A 20206-nucleotide genomic window follows, 5' to 3' on the forward strand; every position below is an offset into this window, starting at 1 on the left:
AAAATGAGTGACATATAAGATAATCAAATATTTCACTTATGGTGGTTGATAAAAATTAAAAGCACAAAAAAAAAGAAACGGTATAATAAAATATCTTTGTAAAACATGTAATCTCAGTTTTGCAGCAATATACATCTTCTCATAAAAGAACCCCCCATGTTTCTTTTTTCTTTTCCACCAATGTTGTGGCAGCGAGAAAAGCAGTCAATAACGGGACGGGGAGACAGAGGCTGGAGTGGAATACCCATGGATACCATGAACATCTTCAGAGCATTTAAACATGTATGGCTAGAGAAATTCAACATAATTCTGTGGAATAAGTCCAGTTTTGCCATTTAATGTCCCTTCAAGCCATCCTGGCTCTCTTGAGAAATGAACTGCAAAAAAAAAGTGGTTTTCGTTACTTAGAATAGCATATTACTGAGAAAAAATATGATATGCGCGATAAGTTACCATTCTGCCCAAATGAAATCATCTGGAGAGCAGCTAAGGCACTCCTGCCCCATTCCATGCCCTGGCTCCCTATCTTTTCTGGCAGGCAAGCTTGCGGGTTTTATTTGATTAACTGATGATGGTGGTTGGGGGGGGGGGGATCAGTTATGTGGTAATGGGGAAAACATCATAGAGTTTCTGCACTCAAGAATATATTTGTTATTAATGGTGATGAGGTCATGGAAGACTAGGAAACACTACCTGCATCAAAGAAACATGTTTTCTAAGCCAGTACATGTTTTTGAAAGCAGAGGAGAGACAGCTATTTTTTTTATGTTGATCTATAAAATCTATAAAATACTAATTAATATTCATTCATATGCTCGGGTAAACTGGTAATCAATAGAAAACCAATGATAATCCTGTTTGACCTTAGACAGTAACACGTTATCTGTAAAGCCAGACTGGTTCTGTGTCACTGCACAGAAAATCGCCCGCCTGATTAATGGACCAAGGGCAGAACGGAGTCTTAGAATTGGTGGAAGGTGAAGCAACATCAAAACTGACATAATCAGACAAACTAAAATTTTGAGGAATCCACCTGTTTTTGCATTTCACTTAAAGTTAAACGGTAGAGTGCTTTTAAATTAGGGTGACATAAACAAGCACTCAGAAAGTAACACATAAACTGCATTCATATAATTACTCATTTTACATTTCATTACAACAAATATTCTGCTGAGTTAAATATCAAAATATAGTTTTAATGGGAAAGGAAATACTTGAATTAAACATCTGCTTTAAAAAAAAAGTACATTTACCATGAAAATATAAGAAAATATCTTTAGGCATCAATTTATTGAACTAGGACATTTATATCTAAAAATGTATGCTACCAGATACCAGCTTTTGATGCCAATGGCAAATCAACAACAGTGGCAATCAGCCGGATGGATTGTATACTGTGTCTAGACACACTTATGAATGACAGGTTCACCTTAATTGACTGCGGCCCATAATTAACATCATCCCTCTAAAAAAAACAAACACGTTGTTGTTTCAAGAATGGAATATATCACGCATATGTACTACAAACCACACAAAAAGTATGGAAGCCAATTACCCAAAGCACCAAATGCTAAAGGGCACAAACGCTAGTTGACCTGGCACAAATTGTGGTGACAGCATCTTTATACAAGTCTAGTTATTATCAAAATAGTTTAAAAAGACAGTAGTATATTTCATTTTATTTAACGTTTTTATAACATGGAGGAAAAAAACAAGCAATGTACCTAAGGGGAGTAGGCCAAGGACAGAGAATTGGAGAAGCTGCTTAAGCGATGGAAATAAAGAGAATACATGTCACACACTCTAGCACATGAACACATGAACATGCGCACACACCAGTACTCCTAGATACAGGTGCAAGTGCATAGATACTGATGTCAGATGCATCACAGAAGACGATAAACAGATGGAAAGTGTTCCTATAGGGGTGCAGCCTATACTCAGAAAAGCAAGAAAGTTATACATATGCCTATATGTAACCTCTATACTAACCATACCAAGATTTCATACAGGAAATCAGTAGCTAACATACTTCAACGGTCATCATGGATGATTAGACTTAGGCCAGCCTAAAAACCATGTGCAAAAGTGAAAAGTTACGCTTTTACTCACCGTCTTCAAATACAGCTCCTACTTGAAAAGATAACTCTGAGCTGTGCTCTGCTTCGCAGGGAAATACAGCTTTTGCCTTTCTATAAGAGGTGCTGAAAAACAACCAGGTAACAATTACTGGAAAGCAAATACTACATATTGCCACACAGTATGAAAGACACGATTCAAGCTTAATCTATAAGAGGCTCAACGGTCTACAATAATAATACATATCATGGACAGCCAATAGCTATGTTAAATCAACTACACTTTTATTCTCCAATAAAATACATCCAATATATATTTGACGTTCTCACTATATTCGATTTTTTAATGCTTTATTTTTTTATTTTTTTTTTACTATGAAGGTACCCTCACAATTCTGAAGTAAAAACTGCATGGACTTACTCGCGATATTTAACATGAAGTTGACAAATACTTCTACTGACGTCCGTGAGCCGCATTTAACAGGACGGTGTGAAGTTAAAGCTTCAAAATAACTGCACACAACTGTACCGGTTTTAGGAGCTGAAGGAATATCAATTATTCCATTTACTGATCTGAATGCGGTATAGGAGTTTTATCTCGCATGTAACAGAAGTCATCTGTGGTTAACCATGGGGCACAGTTACGGATATGACTACCGATTGAAACCCACTGTATAGTGGTTAAGAAAAATCCACAATGATGATGCGGCTCGATTTTCATTCACAAATGTGTTTGTAATGAAAACAGAACCATTTCATTCAGAAATCAATCAGCGTATAAGGGATTCTCAGAACGCATGAAAACAAGAACCGTTTTTATGCATTGTTAAGAAACGTCATTGCTTCTGACAGAGCTATCTAAGGCAGGTATGTAGTTTCCGATGAAGGGATCCACAGAGGATTAGTGGATAAGTCCGCAGACGGATGCTGGCCTCTGACAAACTGTCAGCAAGTTAAAAGCTGGACAAAACGTATGGGATCAGACAGCAGAAAAAAAAAAAAGTCTTAATTACGCACATTACTCACTTAACGTGTCTCACCGGAGCAGGCAAATAACAAAATATATTTGTCTACTAAATTACCCTTCCAACCCTTATTATCAGATGGGTTCTTGAAAACCCTTCCAAGGCATCAGCACTTTTTGATCTCTGATATAAGTTAATGGCGGGATACTGTGCCATTTTGACCTGAAAGGCTTTGGACAATGCCCTGTTAATACAAGTACTGCAGGAAACCCAGGGCACAGAGCTGGAGCCCTAAATAGGTTAATCCCACCTAAAGCCCATTGATGTGAAAGTTAAGAGAATAAAAGTCTGCTCACTGGGAAAGAAAAGCATGGTGGGGGGGGGGTGAACTCCAGCCCCAATGTCATAGATGCAATGTATTTCATATACACAATTAGTAGCTGCTGTGTTGCATTCCTTATTTATACAAAAATCTTTTACAAATACTGTTAATGATTAATTTATGGGTAATGGACGTTTTGCACTCCAGCATTAAAGAGCACATAAAAAAATCAAAACATTTATTTTAACCTGACTAAAAATTCTCCATGAAAACACAATACAACTGAGCTTTATGGCTTCTGGTGTTACTCAACCTCTATGGAACTAAGTGCATTGATAGACTCCTCATCTTTTGCCTTCTGTACCCCATACCCCTTTCAACTTTCTTTGGAAGAACAATAAATTGGAATAAAAAACACAAAACAATACGATACCTTTCTGGCCTGTCACATAGTGTAGTCAGAGACGCGAGAAGAGAGGATGCCTCTTCAAGTTCCGGATGTCGTGACTGGGCAGCTTTGGCTGGAAAGGCAAATTCTGTTGACGATGCACACGGCTCGCTATTCATCCATGATACCATTGCAGAATGAACCGGGCTAGGCCTGAAAAAAATTATTTACGCATTTTGATTGATCTATTTATTTAAATATAGTTGGGGTTTAAATATATTTGGGGTTTATTCAACAAAGCAGGAGTTTGCAGAAGGTTTTCAGTTTCAACTTCAAGGAGCAATCTAGCCCACATATACACTTTAAAGCAAATGATAGCAGCGTAGACCCTTTTGCATGGGGAGCTTCTGCGGAATACCCCCGTATGCATTTGCCCATTTCCCACACGCCAGATAAATGTCCTGCAAGAGAAACATCTCCCTGCCCATGGGCAGCCCTGGCTCTGGGAGCGCAGAACAGTGCAGACCTCTGTGCACATGCTCACAGGGTTTCTCCTACAAAAATGGATGAGGTAGCCCTGCACAGTGTATACCTAAAACCACAAGATTTGAAAGTCATCGCAACAGTTTAGTTCTGCATGTGGGGCAAGCTTTAGGGAATAAACCTGATCTGTGCTGGACAGATCTGTTAGGGGCCCGGTACGGCTCTACAGATGGGCCCATTGTAGATTACTGTGAAATATGCTGGCACTGTATAAATCAATAAATCATAATTAAAGTGTATAACAGCGACAATCATGCAATGTAATAGAATTCACAATATCAATAACATTAGTAATACAATATATTTCTATGATTCCAGGAGGACCGAGATCGAGAGGACTAACAAAATACATAATTAAAGTTAGTTTGAAATGTTTGTAGCTTAGTTTGTAATGCAGAGTCTTATCCTAAAGCATAATTAAATATATTTAAGTTCTTTGAAGCTTGAAATAATATGTAAAAGCGAAACACACACTCCAGGCATTATATGCACTTTAAGGCATATAGCAGGTGCACGGCCCCTTTAAAGTTTCATGCAGGATGCTGCAGACCCCCCCCCCCCCATGCATTTGCTCGTGTTCTGCAGAATATACATTTGGTCTCCAGGCAGCTCCAGCACGGTCTATTTTCTTATACTGATTGGCTTCTTAAGCTGTCAATCAGAAATTGGATCATACTCCCATTAATTTCATTGGAACTACTTTACTGCCACTGATTGACAGCTTGCGTAGCCAATCAGTGGTAAGAAATATAGAGCCATTAAGGAAGAAAGAAGATTTTGAAAACAGATTTCTACGTCGGGTCACCTATTTTTTCTTCTATAGTAAAGGTGTTTCGGGGGCATTACACTGTCCCATTAAGTGAAAAAGGCATTTTAAAATAACTATAATGCTTCACAGTCAGAGAAATTATTTTTAATTGAAATCCACCGATGCCTGAGATGTACCGGATTGCAGGAAAAAAATCACAAAATAACAAGTACGCGAAAGGATAAAAAGAGCTGGAAATTTAGTAAAGGATTAGATGGGTTGTAAAGCATCATATTACAAGTAATAACCCTTCCTCTACTTTTGGAAGAGATAGGTAACCAATTACTGTAAAGAAGATTTAAGTGGATATCTGGATTGTAACCAAGGAAACAGCAAGAAAGGAGTAGTTTGATGGTGAGAGCTACAAAGAGGGCTAGAGCCTCCTACGCAAAAACAGCCAAGTCAAAAAATGTAAAGAGTTCAACCGGCCCTTGAAGAGAATCTTATTAAATTAGTTATTGCAGCTAATTTTACTGAAACACAAAAGGAAAACAAGCATGTTGGGAGGGTATAACCACGTGTGCACATATTAAAAGCTCCTTTCCATATTTTTTGTTTGAGCTCCCTGTTAAGTCGGAGGTATGTAAAGACACTTGGGTTTTAAGACCAGCCTTACAGGGTATTTCAGTTAGGACTCGGTACTCATGGGGTGCCCTGACGTGACAGGAGAACTTATGGGTTTTGGCCAAAATGCAGTATTAAAGACTTTGGTTCACTGGAAATCCGTTCTTTGCCTTTAAATATGGCTTAATTTAACATCATCGCTGCCACTCTGCAAACTAGTATCATATGGTGTTGCCGATATTAACTACGCTTGTTGTCCCAAATTGTGGAATGTGATAAATGGGCAAGGAAAAATAGATAAATAATGTGTAGTGTCTATACCTGGGAAGTTTGGCCCGGGGTGTTCTTCTGAAGCTCTACTGACCTAGATTTCCAGGTCACTGTCCTTGTTCTCCAGGCAGGGAAACTAATTTTGGTCATGCCCACGCCCTGCCTACTGTCTGTGGCTACTATCTTCCCGGTGTGTGGCTAGCCCTGCATACATTGAGAACTAGCCTGGTCTACTCTTGGAAGTTCCCAGTTATGGTGATATCAGTACAAAAGAGAATGCACCATTGTGGAAAGCCAAGTGATGAAGAAGAAAAAATATTATTATTATTAAAAGCAGCAAACTAAAGTATTGGGGAGGTGAGTACACAATGCCTAACATACACACCTCATGAATTACTGATTATGTGGGTTTGCTAATGTTTTGCTTGCTTTACAGTCACACATATTTTAATTTTACATAGTAAGTTTTTTTAACTTGAAATTGAACAGTACCTTACTTGAACAGTACCTTAAAATGTACTGTTCAAGAACTTTAAAAAGGTGTATATACAGTACGTATAAGTAGTAATTATTTTCTCCCTTCTGGATGGAGACCCCCCCTCCATCTTATACTAGCTTGTTGGCTGAACAGTGAAAAAGCAACCAAAAGCCCATGTGAGTCTGATGGCTGTTGTCTGACATCACATGAGATCATCATGTTAGATAGCAGGCAACTGAAAAAAATGACCGTAGTGTTTGAATACGGCTCCATTAAGTTGTCCTTAATCTAATGCCGTGTCCACACAAATCTACTAATGATAATAAACAAGAAGCATGCCACGCACTGCCATTAGCATACGGTGCACTTGTGTCACCAGACTTTTATTTCATATACGGCAGCTAGAGCAAACCTTTCAAGGCAACAGTTCCTTTTTCAGGCATATTTTAGACAAATCCGAAATAACGTCTCATAATTGCTATACCAAGTACTGAAATAGATGCCTTAATTGGGGAGAGGAGGGAACATAAAAAATTGTTACAAAAAGAAGCAAAACTGGCTCATTCGTTACATACTTCGACACCACAGGGTTTAAATCATATGCCCTTTTTATAGCATAAGGTAGGTGTGTGTGGGCCCTTTAAATTTTCTTGTTGGACATTTTGCAAATGGGGGGTATTCTGCAGAATCCACCCCCAATACCCTAAATGTCTTGCACGATATGTATTTTGTCTCCAGCCAATCTACTTAATGCTGAGGTACTTCATTTTATTTTATCTCCCAAAGACAACAGGAACCAGATTCTCATGAGCAAAGAATTTAAGACGACCTTAATTAATTTTGACAAAAAGCAATAATCTAAGTGTGGCCTACAGTTAGGAAGTAACAGTCAAATATCACCAAACTGGAGATCACAATCTTAGGTAGTTCTAAGACACAAAACATGCATTATCAGTGCTACACAAATACACTCCACACAAAACGTAATGTATAAAAAGAAAAAACTCTGGACATGGATGAAATCATTAAGCACTTGTTGCATGGATATCCCTTTAACTTGCATTTTTTTTCCACTGGCCAAAGACTGTTTCGGTATGTCTGTAAATATGATGTTTTTGATCTCTAAACAATAGCATTTTGAATCTATCTGGCCTTTAACTCTTCTGTAACCTCTTATGTTCCTCGAGACATGTTTAATCCTTTGGCTACAGGCTCTTGACCGTAACAGAAAGAGTTAGCAATAAATACCACAAAAAAGGTCTTGGAAACATTAAAGCAAAATATATACATATATCAAGACACAAAAGCCTGTCGTATCTCAAATACTTTCTAATGCCTATGCAGAAGATAACACTTTAGTTATTGTGGATATCAGCTGACTGACAGCAGACATAACATTAAGACTAATGGGAAGCCATTCACCGCTCTGATATATCACAGTAATTATCGGCTACAGTTTTGTTCCACTCAGCGCACCGTGTTCCTTATTTCAGAACCTGAATTTGTAGCTTTGAAATGAAGAGATCCAATGTTAAAAGGATTTTCCCATTTCGCTACGCTGAAAAATTCTTCAAAAATCTTCACAAAGACATGAGCCACCTCACTTAAGAGGATTACAATTTCAAATTCAATCAGCAACCTATGTTATTTGGTTCATGCGGTGATCTGCAAAGTAAAAGATGTGATACTAATTATTTGGTTATTAAACTCCAGAAGTCATATTGCACTGCTGCGGATGTCTTGGACACAATGGTGTAGATGGTAACAGACTCGATGCTACCTAAGCATTGATGTGAACACACTGTTGTACAAACTTCTAGCTTGCAAACCTATTATTCCATAGCAGGTGGAAAAGTTTGGTATTTCCTAAAATTATTTCACTGCCCAATTCAGTTAACTTTATCGGGGTGTTGTACCAACTGGGAACCTGAAAAGGGTAAACAAGCTACACTGGATGCTTCTAATGGTTAACTAAGTTTCCTCCTTGTCAAAAGGACCTGGAATGCTTTTTGTTTATTGTTCCAGAAGACCCAGGGTTCTACCATCCCATTTCTATTCCAACTGCCTATCCTCATCAGCTCTTCTTCTCCGACAACCTACATCTATCAATCCACTTATGAGTAACTCTTCATTATGTCACCTTCTAGAAACTCAAGAGACTATCTCTTCTCAATGACACTATAATTTACTTCTCACAAAATCAAGGGTGTGATTGTTTTTGGATAAATTGCGATTGAGGTCTGCCAGAAGCCAAAAGGTTTACCGAAAGTTTGCAATATATGTGATGAACATTTCCATGAATTACAATAACCTAGTAGCTGCAGTCATGTAATTGTACATAACCAACCATAAAGTAAAACTTCATCCCTAATGCAGTGTGATTACATTCTAGTTCATTCATGCAACAAAAGCCATAACTGTGGAAAGGAAAGCAAAATTTCCATTACTTGCCGGTCATCTAACACGGTTTTCATGTGGGAACCAGAACTTTCTCAAGTGCAACATATTTGATATGGCAATAATCTGTCATCCACCAAGTACAGCAGAACCTTTAATATGCCATAGTTTGCTTGGACCACACATAAAAAATGTGTATTCTCATGCTCCTAAGAATAGGATAATTGGAAACACTGCCGACATCTTTAAGCAACCACTTAACATTCATGAGCTTCAAAACAGATCCCAAAAAAGCAACTTGCTTAGATGTATGGTAACCATTATCTGACTAACATACTACACAGTAAAAACCATAGCTGAGATTGACACTTACAAAAAGTAGGAAGAGGATATTGGGAAAACAAAAGAGAATTAGTAAATTCAGCAAGGGAAAGATACCTGTTAAGATTTACTATATCACTAGTTATTTATCCAATAATTCATATTGAGTATTCATTAAAGAACATATCACTGTTCTGAATACCCAGTTGGACTCCAATCTTTGGAGTACAACTCTCTGGGGAAGTTTCTTCTTTCTTCAAGCAGGGGAGCGGAGTTTGGGACCTCTCCAGGTAGCCTACCCACTCTGGGAAGTAGAGGCATGAAGGATATCCTTCCTATGTATGTATGTATGTATGTATGTATGTATATTAGTGGTGAACAGATGTACTTGGTGCTTTACAGATTAATAGCTGTAGAATGAATTACTTTCATACAACTAAAGACAAAAACCATGATAATGACCAAAGACCAATTTCAACCTGACCAAACAATGACTTAATGTTTTTTATTTTTATTGTATAACAAACTATGTGCTGGTAAGGTGGTAAATAAGCTTTCCACTTAAAGTTTCTGTTTAGACACTTTTACCTTCACAGTTTTTCACTCTGAAAGCTGCAATTCAACTAAAGGTGTAAGTATCTTGTATGCAGATCTCAAGAGAGAAAAGATGATAGAATTCAGTAAGGCTGACTTTTTAACAACCAGGAAAGGTGCTTCAGTACAATCTAGGGTACTGCTGGGATTTTCATCTCATAAGTTAAGCAAAAAGGTGATCATAAAAGTGCAAAGGCCAAAGACAGAGAAATCCAAAATGTGATAATTAGTTGCATAGTGAGCAAGTAGCAACAGAAAAGAAAAAAAAAAAACAGCTAAATCGAGTGAGATGTGAAAAAAACATTCTTAGCTTAAAGATTGGTATTGCATACATAGTATATGGAATGTTGAGAATCCTATTGAAATAGCAGTAAAAGCAATGGGTAGTCCATTATCTTATCTCATTAAATGATGGTGGTAAGAGTTGCTATAGCCATATTTTGGTGTTCCATGCGGAGACATAAGCTGTTATAATAAAAATAGTATACAGTTTGATCTCCAAGTTTTTGTTTTTTCATTTCAGATTATCAATGGAATTTTTATCCATAAAAGACATGTTTTTTTTCACCTCGTCATTTTATTTTGCTTGTTCTCCCTTTTATTCTTGTGTATCATAATTCCTCTGATAGAGGTGTTGCCTATGCCCCCTTCTCCTATACTACTCATCTGACCGGAATAATAGCTCTCCGGCAGTCAGCGCTGAATGGCGATACACAAACTTTTCCTAAAATGTTAAAATCCAACTGCTGATTAGAAACAGGTTAAAAATCTCTAAACAAGGTGTATTTTGGGGGAGCCACAATACCCATGTATACACCAGCTGGCTATTACCTTGGGCTAGTCCTGGATAAAAAATTCTATGCAACAGCAGTCTCATATTTTACTGAATATATCAGCTAGAAGACGGCTAAAACAAAAATTGCAGGGGCCAGAATGTTTTCTTCTTGAAGATAATGGCATGCCGTTGTGCATGGGCACTGTGTGTGAAAACTCTTATGTGTGTAATAATTAAACTACTTCTGTATTGGTTTTTGTAGAAATCAGAAATCCGTCTGTTCTACACAACTTCATAGCTTGTTTAAAGGGGAGCTCCCGCCATTTTTTTATTATTAGTTGTTTCTAGTTTTTGCATAATAATGTTTTCAGGTAGCTGCATATTAGCTATTTGTATGTGTCCTATCTCTGTTATTGTTCTTGGAGATTATCAACATCACTTCCTTATTAAAACCAAACTAAAGCACAATCTGTAATCTCAGTCATTACATGAGGCGCTAAAACATCGGGTTACGAGAGCTGCTAAGTATGAAAGTACTATAACTCAGTGTCACATAGAATGGGCTTCCTCCTATTAGCAGCACACACTGTTCTAGCTAAGAATGTTGTGATGTAAATTAAGACCCTTGGAGGTTGGAGAGGAAATCATTTGCTACTGATGCGTAGACACTAATGGTGTCCAGAACAACCCAAACAACATTAGTGACATAGTCATTTGCAACATGATTCCTTAGCGTGATAATACAGGAGTTAGTTTGTCTGTGAGGTTGCCACATAGGCATTCCGGAAAAGCCTGCAGAGTTGCGGGTAGCTGAAACATTTCACTATGCATTATGAAGAGCCCACCCAGACAAGTTTCTTTTATTGAAGAGTTTGTCAACTGGCTCTGCATAGTTTCATTGCTCAGATGACCTTCAAGAAGTCTTTCAAATTTATATATAGACTTTCTCGCACTGGAAGTTGACTGGATTTAAGCATTTATAAGCCAAACTACACACTGCATGTGGACCATTTCACTCGCCGTCCCATTGCTTGCATCTCCATGTCTTTCAAAAGGCTAGAGCCTTAAGTGAGTCTAGTTGTGTCAGGTGTGGCAAGCTATAAAGCCCAGTGTGGTCTATTGAAGCCTAGCACCTGGTCTGCTTTACTAATGAACTGCATTGCTCAATGGTCTCTTTAGGGAAATCATAGACTTTCATTGGAACAGTCCATACTGCAGAGGTAGTTTTACAAGACATTTCTCCTCTTGCCCAATACACAATAACTGCATCTAATTGGTATTTTAAAAAATCCTCTAACCAATATGTATTTACTGTATATTGGGCACAAGAATATAGGGTCACTGCATTACATAAATTCACTACTGCATGGATGTTTTGGGTTTTTTTCTTTACAAAAAACAATTGAATCTAGATTCTTTTTATAAGAAAAAAAATGGGTAGTTATTTGTAATTACCGTTTCTGTTTACTCTAAAAGGCTACAAAAGTAAGATGGACTTGCATAAAATTTGAGTATTTACGTTGACAAAACTGACGAAGCAGCTATTATATAAATTTACGTACGTTGTGACAGCTGGAGTGTTGGGAGGATGGGATGAGGAGAGGGGTGAGAACTTAATCAAAACGAAAATTGGATAATGCCTCTTTTGCCACCTTTTGCCTGGGAAAACAGTTCTATATTTGTAATATTTTTTTTTTTTTAAACTTGCTGAAAAAGAAAAGCTACATGATATTTTAACATAGGTATTTAATCATGCTAATAGGTGTGAATGTGACCGTTTACCTTGAGTAGGGATATGGTATTTGGCATAAGGCTGTATGATTTTAAGCCAGTTGATTGTATGCCAGGAGTACAGGAACACAAGAGATTGTTTAATATGATGCTGTATTGACCTTTCAGCCCTTTTACTACAAGCACGATAACTAATGGATCCTCGGTGCTTCCTTGTAAACAATACCTATATGGAATGTCAGATCCTGCTATGTAAATTATACTGAAGGTTAACCTTGGGTTCAGTGCTAAACATAAAGTACCGATCTCCTGCACTGATCTGGCATTGCTTCACTATTCTAATATATCAACATAACAGCAGGCAGCATTTCACATCCAAACAAAAGTCATTGGTGGATTTCATAAAAAGGGTGCGGATGAAAAAATATAATTATTCAATGAAAACGGCTTGAGATGTGTTCTGAATATACAAGAAAATCAAAATCAATGTACCCTTTTTACAAAAATATATTCAATAACAAATTAACGAAAAAATGCATTTTAGCTCAATAAACAATATAAAAACTTGCACGAATACAATTATCACTAAAGATTTAAAGTGGAGAAGCCAGGCTTATACTTCTTTTTGGCCATTGCCAGCAGTGATGTTTACAAGTCACTCATATACAGTATCTCACAAAAGAGAGTACACCCCCCACATTTTTGTAAATATTTTATTATATATTCTCAAGAAATGACACTCTGCTACAATGTAAAGTAGTGAGTGTACAGCCTGTATAACAGTGTAAGTTTTCTGTCCCCTCAAAATAACTCAGCCATTAATGTCTAAACCTTGGCAACAAAAGTGAGTACACCCCTAAGTGGAAATGTCCAAAATTGGGCCCAATTAGCCATTTCCCCTCCCCGGTGTCATGTGACTCGTTAGTGTTACAAGGTCGCAGGTGTGAATGAGAAGCAGGTGTGTTAAATTTGGTGTTATCACTCTCACATTTCAACATGGCACCTCATGGCAAAGTGTATGGTGTACGTATATTATGTTAGTGTTATGTGTGATAATGTATGGTGTTAGCGTGTGTGGCTGTTAAAGTGATATTGTGTGTTAGTATATGTCTGTGTGCGCTACTTGCAGGGAGGGGCACCAAAGGAATCCTGCATCCAAGCAGCAGTAACCCTAGGCTCATCCCTGCCAGTGACTTACTAGGGTATGTTTGGTAATAATGTTCCCTAACCCCTAGGATTTACAGGATGCTTAGTCTGTGTGGTTTTAATTAGAAGGCTCATACAGTATTGTCAGATTCTAATAGACATGGACCATGTGCCTCTACTGCCCGTGCATGACCTACCTAAAAAAAATCCCTAATATCAAGGGCATGGAAAACTAAAATATTTATGTCTAGGACTAGTAGGGCATATATATCTAGCCCTGGTAATATTTTTGCAGGCTTCAGATGGATAGTAGGGCAACTATTGTTAGATCTTCTATAATCAATAAGCAGTAGATTTATACTCAAAATAAAACAAATCTATTTAAAAATATCTTAAAATGTGAACGCTAAACTAAAAATGCTGAATACGATAATTATTATAGAGATACTATTGGATAATACTCACGGAGAGGTAGCCCAATCCAAAGCACTCTCTGCTGAGAGGTGATTCTTCTCCTCAGTTATAGGACACATAGTTGGTGTGAGTGGCTGCGGAGAAAGGGAGTCTATGCTACCAGTGGGTGTATCTTCCTTGGGAGGACTGTTATTCTCAACTGAAATAAAAAAAAATTATATATATATGTATATATATTCACAAACCAATGTTAAAATAAAACCACGGTCAGTAAAACATTTTCTATTTATTCCACCATTTTCTCTGTATCTTAGAAAGTTTCCACTTTTATTACTCTGCTTTAAATATTTTCCAGCATGCCAGACTTGACATAAAAAAACTCCTCCATTTTGTTAGGGGTCCACATATTTTATTACTATTTGACTTACAAAGCTAGTGTCATGGCATACAACTGTTAAGTAGGGATACTGATTGGTTGTGGTCCATAGTGAACACATACCAAGAGATATATAGAGAAGGGCAAGCAAGGAGGCAGGAGGGCAACTGCACCCCTGGGCTGGTCTGATTTAAAGATGTTGGGTCACTACCTTTTCGAAGTGTTTTATGGAATGTTACATACGGCAACCAAGATAAAGAGAGTATTTCTTTTCATTCTGTTTCTGTAAATGTATATGGGACTGGACTAGATAGTGCTATAACACCAGGACACTTGGCTAGTAATGCCCCCCTGTGCTAAAAGTTACCAGCCCTCCCCTGTGTATTTTATCACTCGATAGCTTAATGCTTAAGTCCAAGTCACAAACACCCTTAGAGACTCCATGCTGCCACCTTTCGGCTGCAGTGGATGAGCAGAATGTGGACACCAAAAACCCTTAAGTCATGATAAAAAAAAAATGCATTATAGTCTTACTATATACAGCTCTGATTATGTGGTGGCATTAGAATAGTTTTAGACCGCATGTGTGTTAAAATGTAGTGATCCCACTGTTGCAAATGGGAGTGATCCCACTGTTGAGTGGCATTCCAAACTCACTGCTAGAGTTAAAGAAGAAACTTAGTTACCCAGCAAACTTGGAACGATCTCAAAATTCGAAATAAAAATCGTAATGGTAAGAAAATAAATAATTCAAGAATTAGGTCAGCCAGGGAAAATAATTCATTTTCTGTAACAGAGAAAAAGACCGTTGGTGCCAGGGTTTCATTAATCATGGTGAAAACCTCCAAATGACACATTGTATAGAGAAGTAGAACACTGTAACTAAAAATCCAAAATCTGATGTTTCTTTTTATAAGCAGGTGGTTAGCATTAGCAACTAAAAGAGTTCATCGTAGGAACATAAGCCAGCAGGGTGAAGTAGCATTGCTGGTTTCCAGTAAGTTCACATCAGGCCAAAGATCCTGCTCTTTTTAGATAGTATAGACCAGAATATGTCAATGCAGGGAGTGGTTGTCATACAATAACCAAACTGTAATCAAAAAGATGGAGCTATGTATTAAAATAAACAGACACAGCAGTGTGTTGGCATAGAGATCTAGTAAATGTGACAAAGAATCTCCTAGACAATAAGTCTATAAGGCAATAAGTCTATAACCATCCTCCATTAATTTCAATGAGGTACAACTCTTGTCCACTCTAACCGTCAGCTCTAGAGTGGCTCGGTCACAGGCACTCCTCCCACCGTTCAACAGCCTAACCCAACACTAAACTTTGCACTACAAAACATACCTATGGGTCTTCCTGCTCCAACTACATACATTAGGGCACATTTATGGTGAATGACAGGAGCACAATCCTAATAACTAAGCCCCTCCTTTGGTGGTTCATCGTAAAACCCTTAAAAATGTCTCATGTCTCTATTTTACATTTTTGTTAAGCCATGGACACAGAATTCTAAATAAGGTCTCACAAATAATCTATAAAGCAGTATTGAGCACCCCCCCCCAAGACAATCAGAGCTTGCTCTGAAAAGGTTGGCCCATTCGCTCAAATAGCAGACATCTATCACAAAACCATTTTAAATCAGAGCGTAAACACATTCATGGCACACCTTTGCTTCTTTTTCATACACAAAAACATTATATTATTAGCCTAAAGCATGTTCCTCATTACAATTATTAACAATTGCACCCTACACACGAGACCGATACTCATACTTACTTCTTTACTGGCATCTACTCTCACTATGCACTCTGTACGGTAAGCAACTCTCTGTACACCCCAAGCTGAACTACAAATCCATAAAAGAAAATGTACTACTCCAAGATATATGAACCAAATAAAAACCACCAGCTTGGACACATGATTTACTACTGTACATCCGTCTTCACAGTAATAAGAAATCTACCGGCTAACCAGTTTTATTATGTATCAAAAAGCAGGTTTAACTGGATCAGTATGTAACAAATCCGGGAATTGCAGTCTCGGAGCATTGTCTAGTCGTTAATTGGTTTGGGTCAGAGAACACCTGTTAGCAGTAACATATTTCATTGAAAGTTCCTGAGATCTCTCATGAGATTTTTTATGAGGATGGTGATTTACTCCCCCTCCCACCCCCGAGTTCCCTTATTTCTTGCACTTGTAAATACAGTTTCAGGAACAGAAATCTAATACCTGGCTGACACATTTCCAAGAGAACAGCTGGACAAAACCATGCTGAATCCAATCATATTTCACATAGCACTGCCAGATGGAAAAAGTCTAGTGAAAGATGTCTCAATGTTTTTCATGCCACCAAAGGTAGAATATATACTTCAACAGTCGCACGATATATAAAACAATCCTTAAAACTCTGCAGAACACTTTTAAATCCAAACACAGCACTAGAAACTTCATTCCTATTAATGTTGAATGTCCAATGTTTTCCCGGAAATTATTTTGTTTTTTGAATTTAATAAAATTTTGTCTCACTTATCAAGTTTAACAGGTACACTTGCGGCATAAAAGCAGGCACTGATACCGAAATCCTTATTTAGTAAATTAACCCCATTATACCCTTTGGGTACAAGAACAGCTATTGTCCTGGTGATTTGTTTTTATGTGTTTATAACCTTTTGGAGGAAATAATATTTTCTAGGGGTTATTTGCTTAAGACTTGAAAATTTTACGATCATAAGATTTGGGTCCACCATTTCAGAGACAAATTTCCTGAAAATATCCAAAGTAATATTTAAGAATGAATTTATTTAACTAATTTTGGCCTCTCAGTGAGGGATCAATCACCCGACAGATAAATGTCTGACATGTTTCGCGCCCAGAGATGGCACCTACTCATAGGCATAATTATTTGCTTATTATACTAAAAAGGGTAATTAATGTTTTCTTTAGGTGGAACAAGACCTTAAAAAGGACTTTCTACAAAAGATTAGAAACCTCTAGTACACCAACTCTTGCAGGGACAAACTCACTGGGGATTGGCCCAAAACATGTATAGGAAAATCAGGGAGATATAACTGTCCTGCAAACTCCCTCTTTAGTGAATACACTCTGATGAGCTGGCTTCTGCAAAGAAAACCAACAAAACACAACAAGATTATCTCATATATTACTTCCATTGGTATACCCTTAAATGTAGAAAAACATAAGCATGATACATTCGTAGGAATAATAACAGCGTCTGTCCATTAAAGGAAATTAAGCAATGGGTTCAAGGGGAATTACTCTTACATTTTCTAGATGAAGGAACAATCCTGAATTGCCCATGACATTTAATATGCCACGCAAGATAAATGGAATCCAATAACAGTAATTGTCTGTAGAAGTTTTTTATAGCCTTCAGTAGGGTAAACATATTTCTAGTATAAATGGAGAGGTAGAATTATAGAAACCAGTATATTGATTAAACATATATTTATAAAAGTATTCTACAAACCACTAGGGGCACTTACTGTTCTACACTTGAGACAGCTGTGTTGTAGATATTGCAGACAAAGTAATGTAAAATCCCAGGTAAAAAATACTCTATTTAGGACACTTCACAAATACACAAGTTTTCTATCAATCTTGGTTCGAAATTACACCTGTGTACAAGAAACAATGACTTTGGTTGCCAATTGCAAATGGCTGAACATACGGAGTTCAACACAATGCTTTTGTTGCATTCTAGTAAGGAGCAATGCTGTACGGATATTACATATTTGCTATTAGCTTTGTAACGCAACCTATTTATTTCTCCTGCGTCCTACTTGTAATTTTGTATATAGCAACCATCACGTCTAGACTAAAAAGTACTTTAGGTGACATTTCATCTGTCCTGGCCTTTCTATGCTTCTATTAGTTTTCTATGTGCTTGGGCATGACTGGATAGCACACAATGAGAGTGTTGTCTGCCAAAACATGACATTCCCTTTTCCCAACCCTCCATTCTAAATCACAACCAGTTACATAATAGTTATGCGGGCTAATAAATTCTATATATATTATAGTTTCTTTTACGTATCCATACAATGACAAACAGGAGGTGTGGGTCCTAATTAAAATGGATGTTATGTAATGTACTCATTGTACAGCGGTGTGAAATATGATGGTGCTTTTTAAATCAATAAAAAATGAAAATAATGTGTTTTCCCCAAAGGAAATGTGGCCGGTCCCATCAACGCCAACACGACCACTTAAATAAATCAATGCAGCGAAAGCTAAAATAGTCTAAACATTTGGTAAAGAGGGAGCATTTGTGGCGAATTTGGGAGAATGTAATATGTCTGGTAAAATCTGCCAACTGATTGATACTATATCATACTCATGCAATATGTACAAAAAAACCATCACACTATCTCTGGTCACAAAAGGTGCGTTTATCTCTCTGTCAAGGCTACTCACGACATTTGTCTCCATATTCTAAACACCGTGCCAACAAACCTTTGACCACACCGTTATAAATTGTGATATCAAACAGCTTTTGGAAGGAGAAAGGTATAAAGTTAGCTAGCAAGCAAGAAGCAGAGAAACCTTTCCGCAGTGAGACATGTTGTTTCCCTCATTCCCATGCTCAATGACTGACAGAATAACGCTTCTGAACAATCCTGAAGACAGGTCCTGGAAATTTCATGTACGTAGAATCCACCTTACATAGTATTTGTGGTAGACGGTAAGTAAAAGGTGTAGGACTCATTATAAAACACAATCATTTGCTGGAAAAGCTTCTTATACATTTACAAGTCTCATCTACTCTGTTTAAAGGTCGTTCCAGAATGCAAGAAAACACAGCTAGCTAGAAAGCTTAACCAGGAAAAGAAAAAAAAAAAAGATTAAGATAAGTGCTTAGACTGTATCTATAAAGGTCTGATTTCTATAAAGGTTCCCTGCATATCTTCAGCATTTAAAGCTGCCTATGCTGCATTCAGGGCCTTATTTACATGGGAACAAATATCTAAATTCTATTATTTAAATAAAAGCCACAAAACCCGAATTTCAAATATAAGAGTGGTAATTCTTCATTATGTTGTGCATTTATTATCAAATTCCATTTGTATTTTTTATTTTTATTTTATCATTTTCCTCTAATACAAAAGCCCTTGAAAGTTTTACCTTGCATATGGAAAATTTAATTTTCTTTTTTTGCTTAGATGAAAGAGTGTTCACAAATTTAGTACTCCAATTTTTTTGTCCCCACAGTTACTGCACCAAAGTAAAATGTAATACTATATTGGTATAAACGTTATGTGACGGGTACAATAAAAATGACAAACTACGGTTACATGGTTTTGATGCTTAATAAAACTCAGAAAAGTCACCTAGTTGGATTCCAAATGGAAAGTAAATTCTAACCGTTAACAATATAGAGGCTGAGAGTTCTGAAGTCACACTGTGGCTCTATGTACCCTATCTATAGTTCCCACGTGGTATACCAGTGATGCTATATCTGTGGGACAGCCTTTAAAGCAGATATGTCACTTTCTCATGTAAACTTACCGTTTACTTTACAGGCATTTACTATTGCTGCTTTTTTAAATTATGTTTCTCTATGATCCAAGGACCCCCCCATATAATAACATTTTAATTACCAATTCTCCTAAAAGTGATATTATTATAATCTTTATATATTTATATAGTGCCAATTTATGCAGCACTTCATACAATACATATAGACAGATATGAGGAGATCCAGGAGAGAAGCAAGTGAGTCAAGAAGAAGGTGGTGATTAATCCAGAAGTCAGCACACACAGTTTTACAAGTAAACTACTACTTAGCCGAAGCAAAGGTGCTCACTGTTGAGTTCTCTGGGGCACAGACCGTATTTAATATTGGTTTAACCACACATGATGGCAAACTCAATAATGAGACTAGCAAGGTCAGCTGAATGATGTTGCTATCACGAACGCAACAGTGTCTGAACTCTTCAAGCGGACTACCTTAGCAGTTCAATGGTGTTCAAGAGATGGTTAGAAAACCAACAGCTACGAAACTGGCACAAC

The 20206-nt window shown here is 37.3% G+C and overlaps 1 protein-coding gene across 1 annotated transcript in view; it reads right to left on the bottom strand.

The window, feature by feature from the left end:
• Positions 1-288: 288 nt before the first annotated feature.
• LOC149287399 (rho GTPase-activating protein 10-like) overlaps positions 289-20206 on the bottom strand; it is a 106768-nt gene continuing 86850 nt past the window's right edge. The window contains exons 20-23 of the mRNA XM_089492873.1: positions 13846-13993; positions 3832-3966; positions 2113-2204; positions 289-377 (exon numbers count right to left, since the gene is read on the bottom strand). Coding sequence (XP_089348999.1) covers positions 289-377; positions 2113-2204; positions 3832-3966; positions 13846-13993 — 464 coding nt within the window. The remainder of the gene's footprint in view (positions 378-2112; positions 2205-3831; positions 3967-13845; positions 13994-20206) is intronic.

This window comes from Sceloporus occidentalis, unplaced genomic scaffold (genome assembly GCF_023333645.1).
Source record: "Sceloporus occidentalis isolate IW3139 unplaced genomic scaffold, rSceOcc1.0.p SCAF_61, whole genome shotgun sequence".
Classification (NCBI taxonomy): Eukaryota; Metazoa; Chordata; class Lepidosauria; order Squamata; family Phrynosomatidae; genus Sceloporus; species Sceloporus occidentalis.